Source organism: Phasianus colchicus, chromosome 7 (assembly GCF_987193195.1).
Source record: "Phasianus colchicus chromosome 7, bPhaCol1.hap1.1, whole genome shotgun sequence".
NCBI classification, from domain to species: Eukaryota; Metazoa; Chordata; class Aves; order Galliformes; family Phasianidae; genus Phasianus; species Phasianus colchicus.
The window spans coordinates 12645625-12664604 of record NC_143442.1 but is presented as its reverse complement, the minus strand read 5'-3'; the positions used below and the strand labels follow the sequence as shown (position 1 = coordinate 12664604).

The window sequence follows — 18980 nt, the reverse complement described above, 5'->3', positions numbered from 1 at the left end:
TTTTTTTTTTTTTCTTAGTTAAAGAACAGAAATGTTTTTAAATACACATGGAAAAATATATACCCAGGATATCTGACAGGACAATTGGCTCCTCAGGACATATAAATCACATGACCAGATTCACCATTAGACATCTGGCAGATTGAAGCTCTCTGAACTTTGACTGCCGAGCCAGCAAACTGCATAAACATCTCCCTGCTTTGAAACACAGGAGAATTACGAAACCCACGGCTGGTTCTTTAAGATGCAATTCCAGGGCTGCTAAGGATCTGGCTGAAGTTATATTAAGTTCTTCAGATGAAAACTGCATATTCAGTAAGTATATTAGTATTAAAAAATACATTTTCAAAGCCTGAAGTCGTGTTAAGTTTATGTCATGTTCAGCGACTTTATGACATTTCCATTATAGATGGATCTTTCCTCCAGCAATTACCTAGGCCAGTAAGACACATGCCTGTACGTGCAAGATAGATCACACACCAAAGCAAACATCTAGAATTAAATTATATTTTGTTAATTATCACCTTGCAAAGCTTTGGGACATGTTGTCATCCCCAGAACATGAAGAATAAAACTATTATTTTATATTTCTCATCATCCTTTATATCAATGTTCAGTATTATTTGGAATAAAAAAAGATTAAAGGTCATCTTGAAAACTGTCATACATTAAAATAACAGAAATACAGAAGGGGAAGATGAAGCTTTGTGAAGGAGTAACATAAGTCACAAAAAGAGGAGATTACCAATCATTAGCTTGCAATAAAGTGATAACAGTCTGTATCTCAGGGCTATTTTAGACTGGTCTATTGCTTTCTCTGTCACATGGTAATTACAACCAGATTTAACAGCATGAAAAAGATGACTGTTGAGGTTTTAAACCATGACCTTTGAATTAAAACATTATCTATACATCTTCAATTCCTCTCTCTGTTCCTTTCTCTCTGTATATATACACCTATAACTCTGATCTAGTGCCTACTGTTCGCCTAAGGTAGGACAGCCTCCAACTGGAGCCCATAGACAAACTGGCACATTGCAGAGGTGGTTCCTGCCATGGACACCCTGTTATACAATTAAACAAATTCACAAAATTGCTCACTCATTCTGTTGCAGAGGTGAGATTACTAACTTAGATTAGATATCACAAAGATGTTCACCTGAGAGTGAAAACTAAATGAGCTGAACCCTGCCCAGGCCTTTTTCCTACACTGTTCACTAGAATCAGTGTTTCTATCTAAAATAGAAAAACAGAAAACAAAAGATTACATTACCATATACTCTGCCATGCTTCACACATGTGAAGCATGTGAAGCTGTGAAGTGCAGTAGCTGACAGATCAGTAGGCTACACACCACACAGTACAACCGGGAAAGCATATCTAATTAAGCTTTTGACACAGCTAATCTCCTAACCTATGTAAATGCAAGCTGGGCGAGGCACATTTGAAAGCTAAACGAGAAATCAAAGTCAGGCATTTTACAGGCTTGAAACAAAGATTGCATGCTCAAAGCACTGTCTTAAGACTGAATCAGTGCAAAAAGCAGAAAGCAAACAGTAGTTTCAAGAGAAATAAACCGTATCATTTCTTTATAAGATATGGATTATGCAGCTTCCAGTATACCTGCAGATTGAATGCTATTCCCAACAGAGGAAGAGAAATCAAAGCACAGTGAAACTCATAGATGAGAATGTCACACAGGTTTATTCCCTGACTTCTTATCTCCTTAAATTAGGCAGTGAAATGAGTACCTGGGGAAAGTCAGCACAACTTCCTTATTTCCCACTGAACTGCATGTCCACTTCATTGCTAACCTGTGCTGCGACAAGCTGGCAAGGAGACATGAATTCCATTGGAAGCTGGAAGGATGAGAGGAAGTTCAAATCCTCTTCTCCACTGGGGTAAGGGAATGGGGAAGACTTGGAAGGTGTATTCCACATGAAAACATGTGAAGGAGAATTAGCAGTTACTTAAACAGAGAAATGGACTTATGCATCAGGCAACAAGCTGCACAAGCAAACAACCTGCCTTCACTCTCCTCCTGTATGTTACAGAAATCCAAAAAACACTAAAGGATTTGTTGTTTGTACAGACAGTTCAGTTCAGACAAGAGAAGAAGAGAAGCAGGACTAAATGAGACTTCAAGGTGAAACCTGTCTGATGTAGAATATCTATTTAAAGGTACACGACCCTACACCCTTTTGTTAGTGGCCCCTCATCTGGATAAGGTAGATTGCCATACCTTCTGTAACTGTCTAGATCTATCAGAATCAGAAGGGATTTTGAATGAGCAGGAGGATACCTGAGGTTTGAAGCACACTAATTGCCTCTGGAAAGATTATATCTAGAAGGATTATATGTGTAGGTCACCTAGTTCTTTATATTTATTTTGAAATGTGTGCTTCTGCTCTTCATCCACGCATCTTGAATTTCAGCTATACCCATTTCGAGTCATGGCAGACACAATCTTGTCCCACTTATCTGGCATGGTCATGCAAACATTGTCCCAGTTGTGTCTTCTATCAACTTATTTTCTGTCTTGCCACCATCTACTTTCCTTCTGTTGTGTCAAAGGCAAACTATTTATCCTTGCTTTTCACAGCATATTACCAACCACTCTACCTGTCATGACTTTGGCATTTGCCCTCTAAAAAACGTCAAGACTTCTCTGGCCACAACCTTATATTTTTCAAACAAGTACATTATTGCTTTCTCCCACGTAACTCCTTCATGTCTGTGAGCATTCCATTTCTTCCTCTTCTTAATATACCTTATTACTTGTTGCCTACAAGGAAGCATAATAATAATTATGTACCTGGTAGACTAAAATCACTGCATGTGATGCCGATGAAGACTTTCTGATACTCCATCCTATGCACCAGGATGTTTTCTGTCTTCAAAAACATAAAGGGAAAACTCTTTGGTGCAGGGATAAACTATACTATCAGCTGTTCTTCACAGGGGTATCCAGTACGTCCCATGAATTCTTGGAAGAAAATACTGGGATTGCTTAATTATTGAACATGAAATATATTACTCAAAATTTTACAAACGAAGGCATACAGTCAAGGTCAATATATGTTCAGATATCATTTCTTAACTGGTAAGGTCCCTCTATCTGAGCTGATAAAACATAAATCATTTAATTCTTATTTGTAAATATGCATGATACAGTTCTTCCTAAAACCAAGACAAACTTATTACAAGTTTGCCTTCTCATACCAGTGAGAGTTAAAAAATAATAATAATAAAAAAAAATCACACTGATGCAACTCTAGAAGAGAGGAAATCCAGCTGACAATGATACTACTCACACTAATTTTGATTTGCAGCAGATTGCCATTTACATCTTTCCACTGTTTCTGTGTAAACTTATGTCTGAAGGGCAGTTTTATATAAATAAGTAAATAAATCAAATTAAAATGTTACTAGTTCAATTATAGGCCTGTTAGCCTTCATGTTGTAGTAAAAATCAAAACCTGTTGAGATAATGTTTCAAAACTTGAGAAATTAGATGCTTGCTTTGATAGAACTAACTGAATTACATGACTGCAGGAGTTGCCTGTATAGTGAGGATATTCTGGAATTATACTGTGATCAGATCTGAGACTTTCATTCACCCTGCTACAAGCTACTCCTGTATGTCAACCACTATCAGCTGAAAGCGATAACGTCTCTTGTTCTGTAGGTTTCTTATCAGCAGCCAGCATTTGCCCACCGGCTTCGAAATGGTTTCATCACACATCTCAAGCAGATGAATGCATTCCTCTGGTTTAATGTTGCTGTTTATCAGTGTCGCTTGGTTTACAAAACCGCTGGCTCCACAATCCAGCTGGAATCAAATTAGTTGTTAACATGGTTGTAAATAATCTCAGGAACTGAATAGCTGTACATCACACGTGCACAGCTTGATCTGCTGTAAAGTCTTAACATAGATCTTCTCGAGAAACTTTTCAGAGCAGTTTTTTACATCAGTAAACCTTAAATAATGGCAGGCCTCTATGTACCTCTGGAGCTGAGGGAGAGCACATACACGAGTTCATAGAAGAGGCTTTACTAACCCCATACAATGTTTGTATGGAAAACTAGCCATGAACCAGTCCTGAGCAATAAATAGATGGTCTCCTCCTTCAGACACAAGCCATAGTGAGCTCACATGCTTTTTGGAACAACAGAAACACTGGGCAAACAGTAATTCCTCTTTTCCAAACTCTAAACTCATTTTTCTTCACAATCTTCATCTGACTTGGTATAATCCAGATGATTTTTGTACTGCTTAGCTTCCTTTGTACTTACAATGTAGTGCTCAGATGCTCTCAGCTTGGAAGGCAAATCTATGAATAGACCTCTCAACTACCTTTTCCATTTACTTCCAGACTCCACACCACAAATTACGTCATTATTAATTATCAAATCATCAGGATCTCCTGAATTAGAGTACAGTTGCCAATATTTTCAGCTTCATACCACTGAATATCTCCTCCTCTGCTTTATATCTTAACAGAGAAATTAATCTCACATTTTATCTTAACAGAGAAATAGTCTCACCCTATCTGCCACCTCAGTGTTCAGCAAACACCTGGAGAGGTTATAGCTGTATTACTAGAACTGTTACACACCCCTTTTCTCCAGTTTTGCATTCATTTTGTTTGTTTGTTTCCTTTTAGTTAGCTTTATTCTATTTTCTCCTTTCTATATACATATTTTTTTATTAGAATTACCATTGTGCTGCATTTAATACATTTTTTTTTTTTTTAAGTCTTTCAATCACCTTAATACTTACTGCTGTGGATTTCAGTAGCTGCATGCTTCATGTACTGCCAGCATTTCAGATCCTGTATCCTTGCTAATAGCAGCAATCTAAATCATTCAGCAAAATGTCTGCAACCTGATCTTCAAGATAACATACAAGAATGATGGCACGTATACCCTCCACTGGCCTACAGATTTGGTGCAAAATAACAATAGAAGACAGACTAATGAAAAGCAAGTAATTGCTATATCAGATATTCATTACTGGTGACAAAATTGACTTAAAATCCCAACAAGAGATTAAAATCACTTGTTGAATTTAGCCTAGCTAAATTCAAAGAAACATAGAGTCATATAATTGTTCAGGCTGGAAAAGACCTTCAAGATCATCAAGTCCAACCACAGCTTAACCATACTACCCTAAATCTAACAAGCCTCTGCTAAATCATGTCCCTGAGCACCACATCCAAACAGTTTTTAAACACATCCAGGGATGGTGACTCAACCACCTCCGTGGGAAGCCTATCCCAGTGCTTAACAACTCTTTCTGTAAAGAACTTTTTCTTGATATCCAGCCTCCCCTGGATCAACTTGTGGCCATTTCCCCTTGTACTGTCACCAGTGAGAAAATGTAATGAATGACCAACATGCCAGTGATTTGTATGCAACATAAATGAAAGCAAGATTTTCCAAATCAGTGGACAAAGTAGGAAAGAATGCGAAAAACAGTTAAAATAATTAGGTTTTGTTTTCTCCAAAATATTTGTCCATAAATAAACATATGTACAAGTGGATTTCCGTGGGTATTCCTAGACCAGTTCTTGACCTGTTATAGATATGTTAGAGCATATAGCATCCTACGATATACGATTGTCTCTCATAAAACGCCTCTCTGACTTATGTTCACTTTGACATACCAGCAGAAAACACTGAACATGTGGGTTTACTTACAATTATGACAGGTTGCCCCTGTGTAACTAGTGTCATTACAGTCGCAGTAAAAGGTGGTCCAGGACTGAGAGCATTTTCCTCCATGTTCACAGTAGTTAGGCAAACATCTAATTAAAGACAATTTTTAAAAGGTAATTAATTATACATATTTCATTAAAAATAAAACACACAAAACACACAAAAAGAACTGTCCCTCTTCCCCATTTGTGGAAGAGTTTCCCAGAGCTGTACTGCTGTGTAGTACCTGAAATAATTACTTATTCCTCTGATCTTTGATTCACTTCAAACACAAGCACTAACGATAACATTTCATAAATTCAATAAGCAAGTAAAGATCACTCTCCAAAAAATATTCAACTTGTCTTCCACTCTCTTGCAAAAAGTGCCACAAACTATTTGAGAACAGATGAAGAGTACAGATAACAGGTGAAAATGCTCCTGAAATCTTGTTTCAAAGAAGAATCCACAGTTCTCTCATTAAACAGGGATTGTTATTGAAATTAGGCTGTATTACATTTTGAGGTAATGCAAATGACATGGAAATCTCCAAAGTGAAGGGGAAAATATGCTTCAATTATGAGTTCTGCATTCTTTCTTCCTTGTTTCAGTTGGTATGCCTCCAAAGTATTATTACAAAACAAATTATTAAAAGAAAAAAGTGGCATAGAAGCATGCAACTTGGGATGTGAGCAAAAACAAAAGCTGTGGGAGATAAATTCAATCTCTAAGACAAGAGGTGAATGCTGATCTGAACAACAGCAGCGTAAATGCAGGCAGAGTAAAGGAGTTACACCAGCCTATGTGGTAACAGAGCTTATTGCATTGTTCATCTTTTCTTCCCTTTTAGTTTTTTCCCCTTACTGTATATTAGATAATCTCTTTTACACTGTATGCTGAGTAACTTATTTATACCACTGATTCAATTGTGATGGGTAGATAGAAAACGGACAATCAATCCATCTCACACATGTCAACATTTCATTAGGGTCTCCTTGGCTGTAAATAGATCTTCAAAATCCTTTTTATAGTCCAGATTTTTCAGCAACGTTAGCAAGAGCCAAAGTCACTGAAGCTACCTCGATTTGTACTAGCTGAAGACCTGACTTTCTTGGAGATTATCTCATCCCAAGCAAACATTTTTTTGCATTTAACTGTGCACGTTGTCTTTAATTGTGGCTTTCAACACATTTCTTTGAGAATCCTGACAATTCAAGTGCACTTGTGTGGAAACAGAAAACTGACGTGTCACTAGTGGTCATATAATTACACAGATAATATATCATGTCAAAGATTATTTCACTTTTATTGTTGCTTAATCAATACAGTCATTATTTATTATTCAAACATTAGAGACATAAGAAATTCAAGATGGGAATATGTTATTTATAACTGTCATTAACACCTACTGAGGCAGTTATATTGCTTTTATGAAAATCAACTTTACAACTTCTACTAATCATTGGGCTCAAATATAGGATGAGGAAAGAGAAGGTAAATGTAGGCCTAGTTTTCCTGCTCAATCAGGGAGTTTCTTGCAATGTTATAAGGAACAAATGGGTGAAAACTGCGATGTTGAACCTGAGCTGAACTGCAAGGGAAGTAAGAACGTGCATCTAAAAGTCCAACTTGTCTGTCTGTAGTGTACACCATTGCTCAGGATTTTTATTGAGACACTTTAAGGAACAGACAGAAGGGATGAGCAAAGCTGTTGACTTCGCTCATCCTGACAGGGCAATCTGAGAAGGGATGAGATTTTGGTCTTCAATTGTATGCTGGGGAATCATCTAGCCAGTAAAGTGACAGCTCAGGTAGCCCCTCTCCTGTTACATCTCATCTTGGCAATGGAGAAGATTTTAAACTATGGGTCATTTCTGAAGAAGCAAGAGCAGCCTATGGAATTTCACAGGGAGGACCGGCTGGTGCAAGATCTCTCAAAACAGCACCTTCCCATCTGCTTTTTCCCAGAGGCTGAAGAAGAAATACAGTGGCTTAATAGCTTTACAGTGACATATCTATCTATCTATCTATATACAAATTCTGCCTGGAAGAGAAATTTGCTCATGTTTACACTTTGGTCATGCCTGCCTTTGCCCTCAGCATATTGCCTTTACTTCTACCAGCTCTTTGGTGATATACATGCATTTATGTCACCTGCAAAAGAGAAGTAGCTATATTCACATAAGGGTGCTGAAGACAAGAAGTGGCTGATGTTTATAAAGCTCTACAAAGAGATAAAACATACCAGCAGTTTATTATCATCATAATTTACATTACTAGTGTACTGGATAAACATATTTTCTGCTTATTTTTAAGCTATCTCTTATTAATTAACCCCACACAATAGAGCTAATTACTAGTCATTTGTGGTTTGCCAAAGGCTCATATCAGAGGCTTAGCCATGTTTATTCTATTAAAACAACTTCCTTATAAGGGCTTTACAAAATTGAAGGTCACTTCTCATTTCTGTTTGTCTTATGAATGCAGACGCTCTTTCTTCCCCCAACAATGCATAACACACAAGTTAAACTAGCCATGTAAGCTTTTAATGATATTCATAAATTCACAATTAAATCTTTTTTTATTCCCTAGTCTATTTGCTTTAATTAGCACCAACCATACTGATCTTGGTTTTGGTCAGATAACTAACCCCTCTAAGAGCTTATGGAACAAATTTCCTTGCAACTCTAATAATTACCATAATCCCATTCTAAGTGAGCAGTTGTGTTCTCATTAGAAACAAAATTTATCCTAATTATTGGAAAAGTCCAAATTAAGAAATAGCTATGATTAAAATTAATCAAGGCATGGATAAATCATAGGTCGTTTTATTTGCTTATTGTTCTGGATCATTATGTTGAAGTGTTCAAACACATATATATTTAAAGTATAGATTCATATTTGCATTTTAGTGGAATTAAGCAATTCTAGTGAAGATCGCAGTAGTATCATAAAAGGTTCCATAGACAAAAATTTGCATCAAGCAGCTTCTGACCTATTTGTAACTGAAAGGAGCACAGAAATTGACTGAATTTTTGTTAGCATGATAAATGGAACACTTTGAAATTTAATGACTTGCCTAAGACAAGTTATGACAGTCCAGGGACTCTGATCTTCCAGATTCCAGATTAATTCATAAAATATCTCATGGTGAATGAGTCTTATTAAAATAAATAAATGAATGAGCCAAATAAAATTTTTCTTCCTTCAGTCAAGATAGAAAACACGTACGTTAGCCATCTAAGTGAGCACTAAGGAAAGCCTGAACAAAAACATTCACTATCCTCAGAAGAAACATCTCCAAAATGTATGTGCTTCTTTTAAATTCAAAGCACAAGCCACATAGATATGAGAAGGCAAAATTTGGCCCTTTGATAGGAACGAGGAAGAAATAACAATGGCAAAATTACTTGAGTGGGAAGGCTGAAGGGATTCTACATATTTCTACACTTGACTGGAAATAAAGCTGGTACTTTCAATAAGCACCTCACAGATTTTTTTTATAATCAGCACAACACATCCTGACTACACCACTCTGTATTCCTCCCAAATAAAGAGGAAAAAAAAAAAAAAAAAAAGAAAGAAAAATATAATCTGAGAGGAAGAAAAATCTACCATAAGAAAAAAGAAAAACAAACCACAAAAACCACACACCAGAGGGCATGCTTCCAATATTAAGATACTCAATTTGTATCATTTTGAGGCAACTCAATAATACAGTAACAAAAAAAGACACAGAAGTGAAAAGCATCTTTTCCAATGCAGCATTTGCTTTAAATTGTTGCCAATCCCCATCCTTTCGGTATGATTTCATATTTCAGGGCAGTGGCTATTTCATGTAAAATCAACAACATGAAATATTAACAGTGATGATTTTATATAGTTGGCATGGACATACAATGAAACTCATGATATTATCACAACAATCTACTTTTGCTCTGATAATGTCTTCCCACTAAATTCAGGAGATTCAGACCAATGACAAGAGCACAACTTTTTGCCTTACTCAGTGGAACGGCGGATTTGAAAATCCTTGCCAATGTACATTTTGGATATAAGAAATGGATGCAAGGGAATTCCAAACAAGTATTTGAAAGGGAAAGGTAAGATGAAAGCAAAAAATACTACACTGACAAAGTATATCAACTTCAGGGATTTACCAAAGAGCAAACAAATGAAGATTAGACTGCATTAGAAAAGAAAGTACCCCAAAAGAAGTACATGCCATTCCTGTTTTTCTCTAGATGTCCATTTGTGGCAATATTGTGAGCTAGATCTCCTTAACTAAAGGGAACTAAAAGACAACTACTCAAACCAGAAGAGGGAATGATGAAATAGTAAGCCTCAACACTTACATTGTTTCTTTCTTTTCTCTTGGTTTCTGTACTATTTATTAATATAAGCAGCAAAGAATTAGTGCTTTCCAGATCTGTTTTAACTCAGTGCACGTTCTCCTTACTGTACTTCCCAAGTTCATCCTTTTCATTCAGCTTTAGAAAACTGTACAACTTTAAAAAACTGTTGTGGCATACTTCATTTTTAAAATTTTAAAGCCATCTTTTTTTTTTTTTTTTCCCCCCTAAATATATAATGTTAAGAAAAGAGTACAAAAAGAACAAGAGTAACGTGAACAAAGGATTTTTCTCTTCCATGCTAGAAGCCATTTACTCTACCATACTTAACAGACATAAAATTACCTGAAGAGCAGCATTTTGGGTCATTAGAATAATGTGGCACAAAGATAGTTTTTTTTCTTATTTCTGAGATTTACAAAACTTTAATAAGAAAACTTTTAAAATATACACCTTCTATTGTTGGACAATTTGGTTCTCAGTTTCTACACTTGAATACCAGCAAGAGACCAAAATTCAGTAGATCTGAAATTGATGCTAACTGCCCACAGGTACATTAGAACTGCGGGAGGAGGCTGTTCAGGGACTGATGCAAATGCGAGAAAAAAAGCCTATTATCCATGCCTAGATAAAAGGCATTTTTTCAGCATTTCATTGCTTTGTTGTCAGAACACCTACATTTTTAATAGAGGTAAATGTGCTGACAGTTTGGCTTGGCATCAGCAGAAAGGTTTTTATATGAATAAATCTGAAAATTTAAAAAAAAAAAAAAAAGGACAAATAAACCATCCTGTACAGACAGCTGTTCCATTTAGAATTCATCATTTTACAAAGCAAAAGCAGAAAAGCTATCTGCAAAAATCAAACAAACTAACAAACAAGGACAGGGTATTTTACTATATGTACATACCCACAGTTAGCCTTTAACAGAGCACAGGGTTGCACACTGCATGATTAACAGTGGGAGCAAACACTACTTAGGTCCCCCCTAAAAACTCAGTGTCACATGCCAGTTGGATTTCGAATGACACTTCAAAAGCCCTCTATCGACCTTCCAGCTGCCTTCTTTCTACACAGGGGCCTCATTCAGTGACAACCCTTTCTGCAGCATTAATGGAGAGGCTCTCCACTTAGTATCAAATACAAAAGGTAAGTATCTCCAACTTCACCATCTTCCTATATCTACATCTATAGGTCACATATATATACAGGAAAGTATCTACAAAAGCTGTTCTAGTTTTGATAACTAGCCCTTACAGCATTTACTAAACACATTTCAAGGATCAGATTTTAGTTGCCTTGTGCTGACACCACATAATTGAGATTTGAAGTCAATACTATTTTCTTATTTCACATGGAAAAAAAAATATATAGTTAAACTTATCTAGAAAAGAAAAGGACTAAGTTAAGTTACAGTATATCCACAATTCAGATGTAGGATACGAATGCAGCATGTGGGTCTGAAGAACCTATTTTGCTCTGAAGCACAGTATATCTACAGACTAGCGCACCATTAGTGGTCTCAAATCATTTTTTTTTCTGCAGATGGAGTTGCATGTATGAAACAAAGTCAGGGAAAACAAAAATCTTTAAAATTTACTCAGGATAAGCAAAATCGATTCATTGCATCATCCAAATAAACTGAATTTTAACTTTCATATTATAGACAAAGGTCAGAAAATTGCCTCTTCTTCAGAGGTAGCAACTTACAGTGTGATTGCTTATTTTACAGAGAACTTCCTACTATAAGCATATTCTTGTTTCATAATTACCACAGAAGGAAATCATTTGATAGTACAAAGCCTATATACCAGACCAACAGCAGGGAATTCTTTCACATGGTTTTATTTCATTTACTTGTCAGTCAGACTTTAAGCAGCCAGAGAGAAGCTCTGTCACCAGCTTTACTATACAGACAGTTTAAACTTTAGATTAAACCAGAGAAGATGTGGGGATGTTTTGCAGAACTGCAGGGATTTAAAATCTGACACCAAGATTTTGGGTTGGCTCAAATTGATTTCATTTACTTAAATCATGCTCAGTTTTACTGAAAATCCTACCCCTCCATCTTAAAACTCGTGTGCTGTTGAGTGGGTTTCCAAGACTCATACTGCAAAATGAGCAACCTTCTATGGTTTCATTAATTCATATGTTTGCATGTTTAACTGGTGATGTAGAAACATAGAACAGGGAAAAGACACCAAAGGATTCCTCATTTGCACAGAACACCATGTATTCTCCTGCCTCTAACTCTTTTTTTTCCCTTTCCAATGTACATTTATTCTTCCAAGCAAATAAGTCATTAACATACTTTTTTTTAATGCTTTCCCATCATATAGCATAGTTCGGATTAAGGAATTCCTCCCTTCCCTTCCTTTACCATTATTTTGCTTTGTTTTTAATAAAGAGGAAAAAGTAAAATTTTTCAAGGAAACTTCAATGAAAAAGAGCAATTTCTAACAATACTGAACTCGCAACACACAGAACAAACTGTCAGTGTTTAGAAAGAACCAAAATAAATAGGAGGAGGAGAAAATCTTTAAAGTCCTGTCTTCCGTTTCTTTCATTAAAATAGAAACAGAAAGGATCTTCAGTGTTCTTACATGCTATTCGTAAACATGTCCACTGGAGCCTACATTTGAAAGAGGCAAGACAAATAAAAAGAAAGGAGAAAGATAATCATCCAGAGAACTGACAGAATTCTAACCTGAATTATCTGACCCCGTAGCATTTCAGTGGAATAATTAAAATAAAATATCCAGGTATTCAAGCATCTGAAGATGTGCTGTTTCAAGCACTCTACTGACAATGTTATAGACTGGCAAAATTAAAATTTACATCTCAATTTATCCAGAATAATAATAATAATAATAAAAAAATTAAAGGGGAAGAATGACATCCTTTTTTTTTTTCTTTCTTTTTTTTTTTTTTTTTTATGTCAACTCATCTTGGTTTTGATCACCAGCCAAATTCAAGGAGTGGGATCAAAAAGGTCTGACTCATTGCTATAAAACCAAAAAGGGAAATGTTAAGAGGATGAGGACCTTTTGGAAAGGGGAAAAAAATAATCGAGCTGTGAAATAATTATCATCTCTGGAGAAAAGACACTAAATACTGAAAACAGCAACAGGAGAGAGAATAAGAATGGATGAGAATTTTTTTTTTTTTTTATTCCTTATGAGATGCACTGCAGATATTCAGAAGGTAGTGAATGTTATATCATGTGCTTACTTTTTCAGTCCTACCGTGGGACTGTAGTAAACAAATTAAAACTCACTGGGCATAACTAAATAGTTTGTTTTTTTTTTTCTTATTTGCATGATCAATTAAAAAAAATCATATAAAGTTAGATTTTGACTCTAGGGCATACATTAAATCTTAGAAGAATGGGAAAAGAGTTTGTATTTTTATCGGATTTATTCTAACCTGCTTCACCTGCAATAGTAATTAATTTCCCAGGGATACTTTTGACAGTACAACACACAAAGAAACATTAAGTTCAGTACTAAAAGAAAAGAAGGAAAAAGTCAGAAATTATTATTATTTCTTACAAGTAAAAACTGATAATAAAATCTAATGGAATCTACAAACTAAGTATGTAAAAAGCAGGATTTAAAAGGTCATCCCTATTTGGCAAGAAAAAAAGAACACTTGAAGCTAATTTATTTAGAAAATATGAGGAACTTTCACAGATAAAACACGGCCAAGGATAAAAGGGTAGGGAAAAAAGGACACTATTTGCTTCCACTTCTTTGTGCTCTATAACTCAAATAGCACAGAGATGAAAACTCATGAATCAACTCAGTATGCCTCTCCCTAACGAAGTAAACTGTTAATGCCAATCCCATTGCAGTAATTATTATGTATATCACATGCTGCTTTCTCCACTTGTATTTGCTAGGAGAATTGAAATATGCAGTTGAATCTTTGTTTAATAAGGATGGCAACAGCAGTCCGTGTTTGTGTCCGCCTGCTGATGCTATAGTGATGAACACTGTCAGGATTTGTAAGGAGATGTCTGAGGTCAAGTTTGCATTCCTAATTGCAAATCCCTGGAATTCCCAGGATGCTTTGCAAGACACACCATCACCATTGCACCACAATGGATTTAGCACGAATCCTGTTCTTTTTTTGAGATTCTTATTTTGTTGGTGGTGGGGTTTTTTGTTTTGTTGTTGTTGTTTGTTTGTTTGTTTTGTTTCCCTTAGGCTGTTTAAGGGAAGAGAAGGTCTCACTGTTGTCCTTGACAAGTACTGTCAGCATTTGCTGTAGTGAGGGCAGGGTGCCAGCCAAGTAAAGATAGGACAACACAGTGAAAACTTCATCAGAGTAAAATCAACACTAACTGCAGCAATCAGATTAAGTACCTATAGCAAACAGAAATGCAGGTATTTATGCATTCATATGGATTCATGCCTAAAGAAAAGGAGGCTCTGACTAACCTTCATAGTTCATTTATGAATGATAGGTTCAACAGATAAATGCCTTTCTTAATCCCAAGATTATCCAGTCTCAGATACATAAGCAAAAATGGTGCATAAAACTTAATACAAAAATGGGTGTATTGTGCTTCTCCATTTTCAACAGTCCTACCTCTGTCCAGTTAAACTTTGCTATCAAGAAGTCAACAGCTTCAAGCATTTTCATGGGAAGGGAGAATCGTGTGAAAAGTCCAGGCTCTTTAACAGAGATTTCTCTGTCAATAGACAACCCAAATAGCATGTCCATTCCGATGCAGCTTGAAAAGTTCAAAAGCATTAATGAAACCAATATCGTTTTTAAGGATGTGTTTATTCTTCTCTCAAAATCCTGATGGAATCAAGATTCACCTAGCACCATCTTGAGGAGCAGACCAGACTAGTTTAACAAGAACTCATTGGAACTCATAGGAAATGAAGCCAGTTTTTTTCCTCACTACAGCTGTCTGCTGCAAACTATCACAATTGCAGTCAGAGCTTCTAAAGAAGGTTTCTTTAGAGAATTTGGAGGAGCTGGTATGAGAAACCATGCCAGATCCGACCTCTTTGAGAACTTCTGAAAACAGAATTTTCTCCTTTGTGACTAAAACTGCAAAGCAGAGTTTATCCCATTACACGCAGTAAGAGTATTACATAAATGAACCCATGCCTTCAAGCTGCATGCAACACCTCAGCCCTTGCTGCTGTACACCAAGGGGTCCATCTGCTATAAAAGCCTTGCGCAGCCCGAAGGGAGCATCTGTGCCGTATGATGAAGTACTGGAAAATGACTCTTTCTGGACTGAGGTTTAATGATTTTCTGGCATGATTTTCTGAATATCCATGACAACTCTTGAGCTGCAGTATCTCACGAGCCCATATTCCTCTATTTATTAACTGAATGGGATGCCAGCTACTGTAAACAACCAACTCAGCTTCCGGACTGAAGCTAGTATTTCTAGTTCAAAAATCTGGTGTTCCAAACAATTGCTGAAAGGGAAATCCCAGAGCTTCTCAACAGAGTAGCCAAGCTCTCAGCACCTGCATATTCCTACCCATTTCATTTATTTTTTTAATTGAGAGGCTGCTTGAATTTCTCCTAGGCTATACTTTCCATTGTTTGTCATCCATATAGAGACAGATCCACACACCCACTGACCCACTGCCATGCAGAAAGAGAAAACACAGCGTAGAAAGAATCATTACTTAATAAAATGCACAGTCAGATTCAATATATTTTGAAATGAGCACAGCTCTGACAAAGCATTTCTGCATTGAAAAATTGAAGTACAAAGAGTTGTCCACCAGCAAAAAGAATGTTTTTAAAATGTAAGGAGCTTCAGCTTTTCAGTCTTATGATTACCTCTCTTCAGACTTCACTTTGGATCAACAATGTTGATGAAGTGAGTTTAAGAGCATTTCACTGAGCACTTGTCCAGCTTCCACCAATCTGCACCTTAAGGCTTCATGTATGACTTTTTGTTCTTTTCCTTTATATTTCACCTTTATATCATCTAATGACACCCATTTTTATGCTGTGTAAGATCTGACTTGTGAGAAGCAGCAAATAGCTGTTTATTATTCACATTCTTCAAGCTGTTCCTCATTGCACAACTCTGCCTAGATCTCTTCTCTAGACAGAACAGCGCCAGCCTATTTAAACTCTCCCTGTAGAGAACAGTTCGTGACACACATAAGAGCAGAGGATCAGTTTTAGAAACAGCCATATGACCCGAATGATAGACTTAAGACTTGCACACAGCATCAACTCCAAGTGACCTGAAGAGAATATACTTCCTGGAAAGGGTTGGTCAGGCCAAGGCTGAGGTCAGTGAATGCATCTAACTAGATTTGTGCTTCTTCTACATCTAGCAACAGAGGTTGTGAAGGGATCAACACACAGATGTTAACATCAATACACAGTCGTTAGCTTGATTTACAAAAGTGCAAATGTTCCCATAATTGTCCAGTGTCTTAGCCCCTGCCTCCTCCTAACACCTCACAAACTTCTCAACTTCATTTTTGACCACACCTGTAAGAGGGACAGACATATAAAGTCCAAGAAGGTGCACGATCTCATGAAAATAGAGTCAAGTAGAAAGGAATCAAGTTAGTGTTCATCAAAGGAAAACATACAGCCTGAGATGCATCCTCATTCTAAACATCGTGGAATCCACTAAGAAATCCTAAGAAAAAAGGAGAAACAAACTCTGCCATTCACAGAACATCATGCTATAGGTACCAATAAGAATAATGTGTTGTTAGAAGCAAAAAGTGTTCTCGCTCTTCCATTTCCTTACACTCTATGTATAACACATACTTGTCATGTTATAAAAGAACAAACAAACAAACCAAAAAACCTCACCAATACCTTACCTGAGGGCTGTCTGCTCCCCTTCCATAGCACTTCCTTACACCATCTGAGAGATGCATCCCAAATGAGCTCTCACAGGTATGTGATAAAATTTCTGAGCTGAATTCCTGACGTATTTCCTACATTTTTTTTGTGGTTTTTTTTTTTTTTCCCTTAAGCAATATTATTTGCTGTTGACATTTCAGACTCCCCTGAAGAAAGAACAAGCCACAGCTGTTCTAGCTGGAGCAGAAGCCTGAACAAATGCAATGGAATCATGCAGAACTGGAAGGGAACTCAGGAGATCACTAAGTCTATGCTATACCCTAAGGCAGGATCATTGCATAGAATCACAAGGTTGGAAACAACCTGTAAGATCATCCAGTCCAACCATCTTCTCATTACCACTGCTACCGCAAACTAAACCAGATCTCGTAGCTCCTCATCCAGGCACCTCTTGAACACTGGCAGGGACAGCGACTCCACCACCTCCCTTGGCAGCCATTCCAGTGCCTGACCACTCTCTGAGAGAAAAAGTTTTTCCTCATGTCCAACCTAACCTCCTCTGGTACAACTTGCAGCCATTTCCCTGGGTGCTGTTCATTGCCTGGGAGAAAAGACCAAACCCCTCTTCACCACAGCCACTCTTCAGGAAGTTGTAGAGTGCAATGAGGTCTCCCCTGAGCCTCCTCTTCTCCAGACTAAACAATCCCAGCTCCCTCAGCTGCTCCTCATAAGATTTGTGCTCCAGACCCCTCACCAGTTTTGTTGCCCTTCTCTGGACACGCTCCAGGTGCTCAATGTCTTTCTTGTAGTGAGAGGCCCAAAACTATCCATCCATCCATCTATTTTATTTATTTATAGCCATGTTTGTTGTTTCTCACAGATTCACCTAACCTGTTCTTAAAGCCTTCCAGTGTTGGAGACCTGTCAGTCTCTGCAGGCAGCCTATCCATGGCTGTTCTCCATACATCCAGGCTGAGAAGGTGATCAGTCCCTTCTGCACAGCAGCCTTTTACCCCTGTGGCCCATTATGATGCTTTCCTTCAGCAATCTCTTTTCCGGTTAAAGAACCACACTTAATCTTTCTTGCAGAAGATGTTTTCTATTTCTATTTTGTTCAGGCTTTGAATATTTTCACAAAAATAGAAATTTAGGAGTGAAAGTGCTAATAAACTGTAACAGATAAAAAATAAAGATTAAAGACTAAAGACAGAAAGCATCATTCTGTTCTCATTAGGCTTTCTCTTGGTCAAGCTTTTCCTTGTAAACTTTTTGGTTGGATATATTACTTCATAAGATACCTTCTTTCTCAAAAAAACACAGTGCCAAGTCCCAAGAATGAGGGCTGTGTGGTCCCTATATTCATGAACTTAATTTATCTTATTCTAAACTGAAAATAAATCTGCAAAGAGAAGTTCCATTTATTTGCTAAGGCCTATACTAGGTGACTTTTGGTCAGAAATGGTCAGTGTTGGACACATACTGTTCCAAAAGTATGCACAGATACCCAAAGACACCTCTTACCCTCCTCAGAAGTCTTTGAATTTGGGGACTTAATGGCACTTTCACTTCATGTTTTTATCTCTGCCTTGTTACTTTCTGCTCTGTACCATGCTGCAAGACACTGTATTTTCTCACTCATTAATTCAGTGTAAAGCAAACAAACCCGGCTGCATATCTGCACTCCTAATCAAGGAGAAATTCTGAAGAGGCAACAACAAAGAGAGATAAAATGTAACATATCCACTTTCTTTTAAATATGAAGCAGGCTTCTCTGGCTTAGTGGGATATTATCTCGTTTTCTCATTTTTTCTTTACCCGGGGATAAATGCATTGAAAACTCTATGACATCTAATGCTTCATAACAAGAGAAGTATAAGCACCACACTTTGCAACACCCTCAGAAAACACAGAGCAATCTGCGTATTTGGACAACCACAGCAAATACACCTACTATAAACAAAACATTGCTAGATGGATTAAATGCACACAGGCAGAGGGAGTCATGCCAAGAGGTTTACAAGCACACTAGTACAAGCAAAATTATTTTCATCTGCAGATTTTACTTTTCTGTTCCACAAGGTGTTGGGAAACAAGAACTTTGCCTTGAAGGAG

General features: G+C 37.0%; 1 protein-coding gene across 2 annotated transcripts in view; it reads right to left on the bottom strand.

Moving 5' to 3' along the window:
* CNTNAP5 (contactin associated protein family member 5) overlaps nucleotides 1–18980 on the bottom strand; it is a 253462-nt gene that overhangs the window by 91833 nt on the left and 142649 nt on the right. For both annotated transcript variants that reach the window (XM_090143720.1, XM_090143721.1), the window contains exon 12: nucleotides 5704–5810. In XM_090143720.1, coding sequence (XP_089999846.1) covers nucleotides 5704–5810 — 107 coding nt within the window. The remainder of the gene's footprint in view (nucleotides 1–5703; nucleotides 5811–18980) is intronic.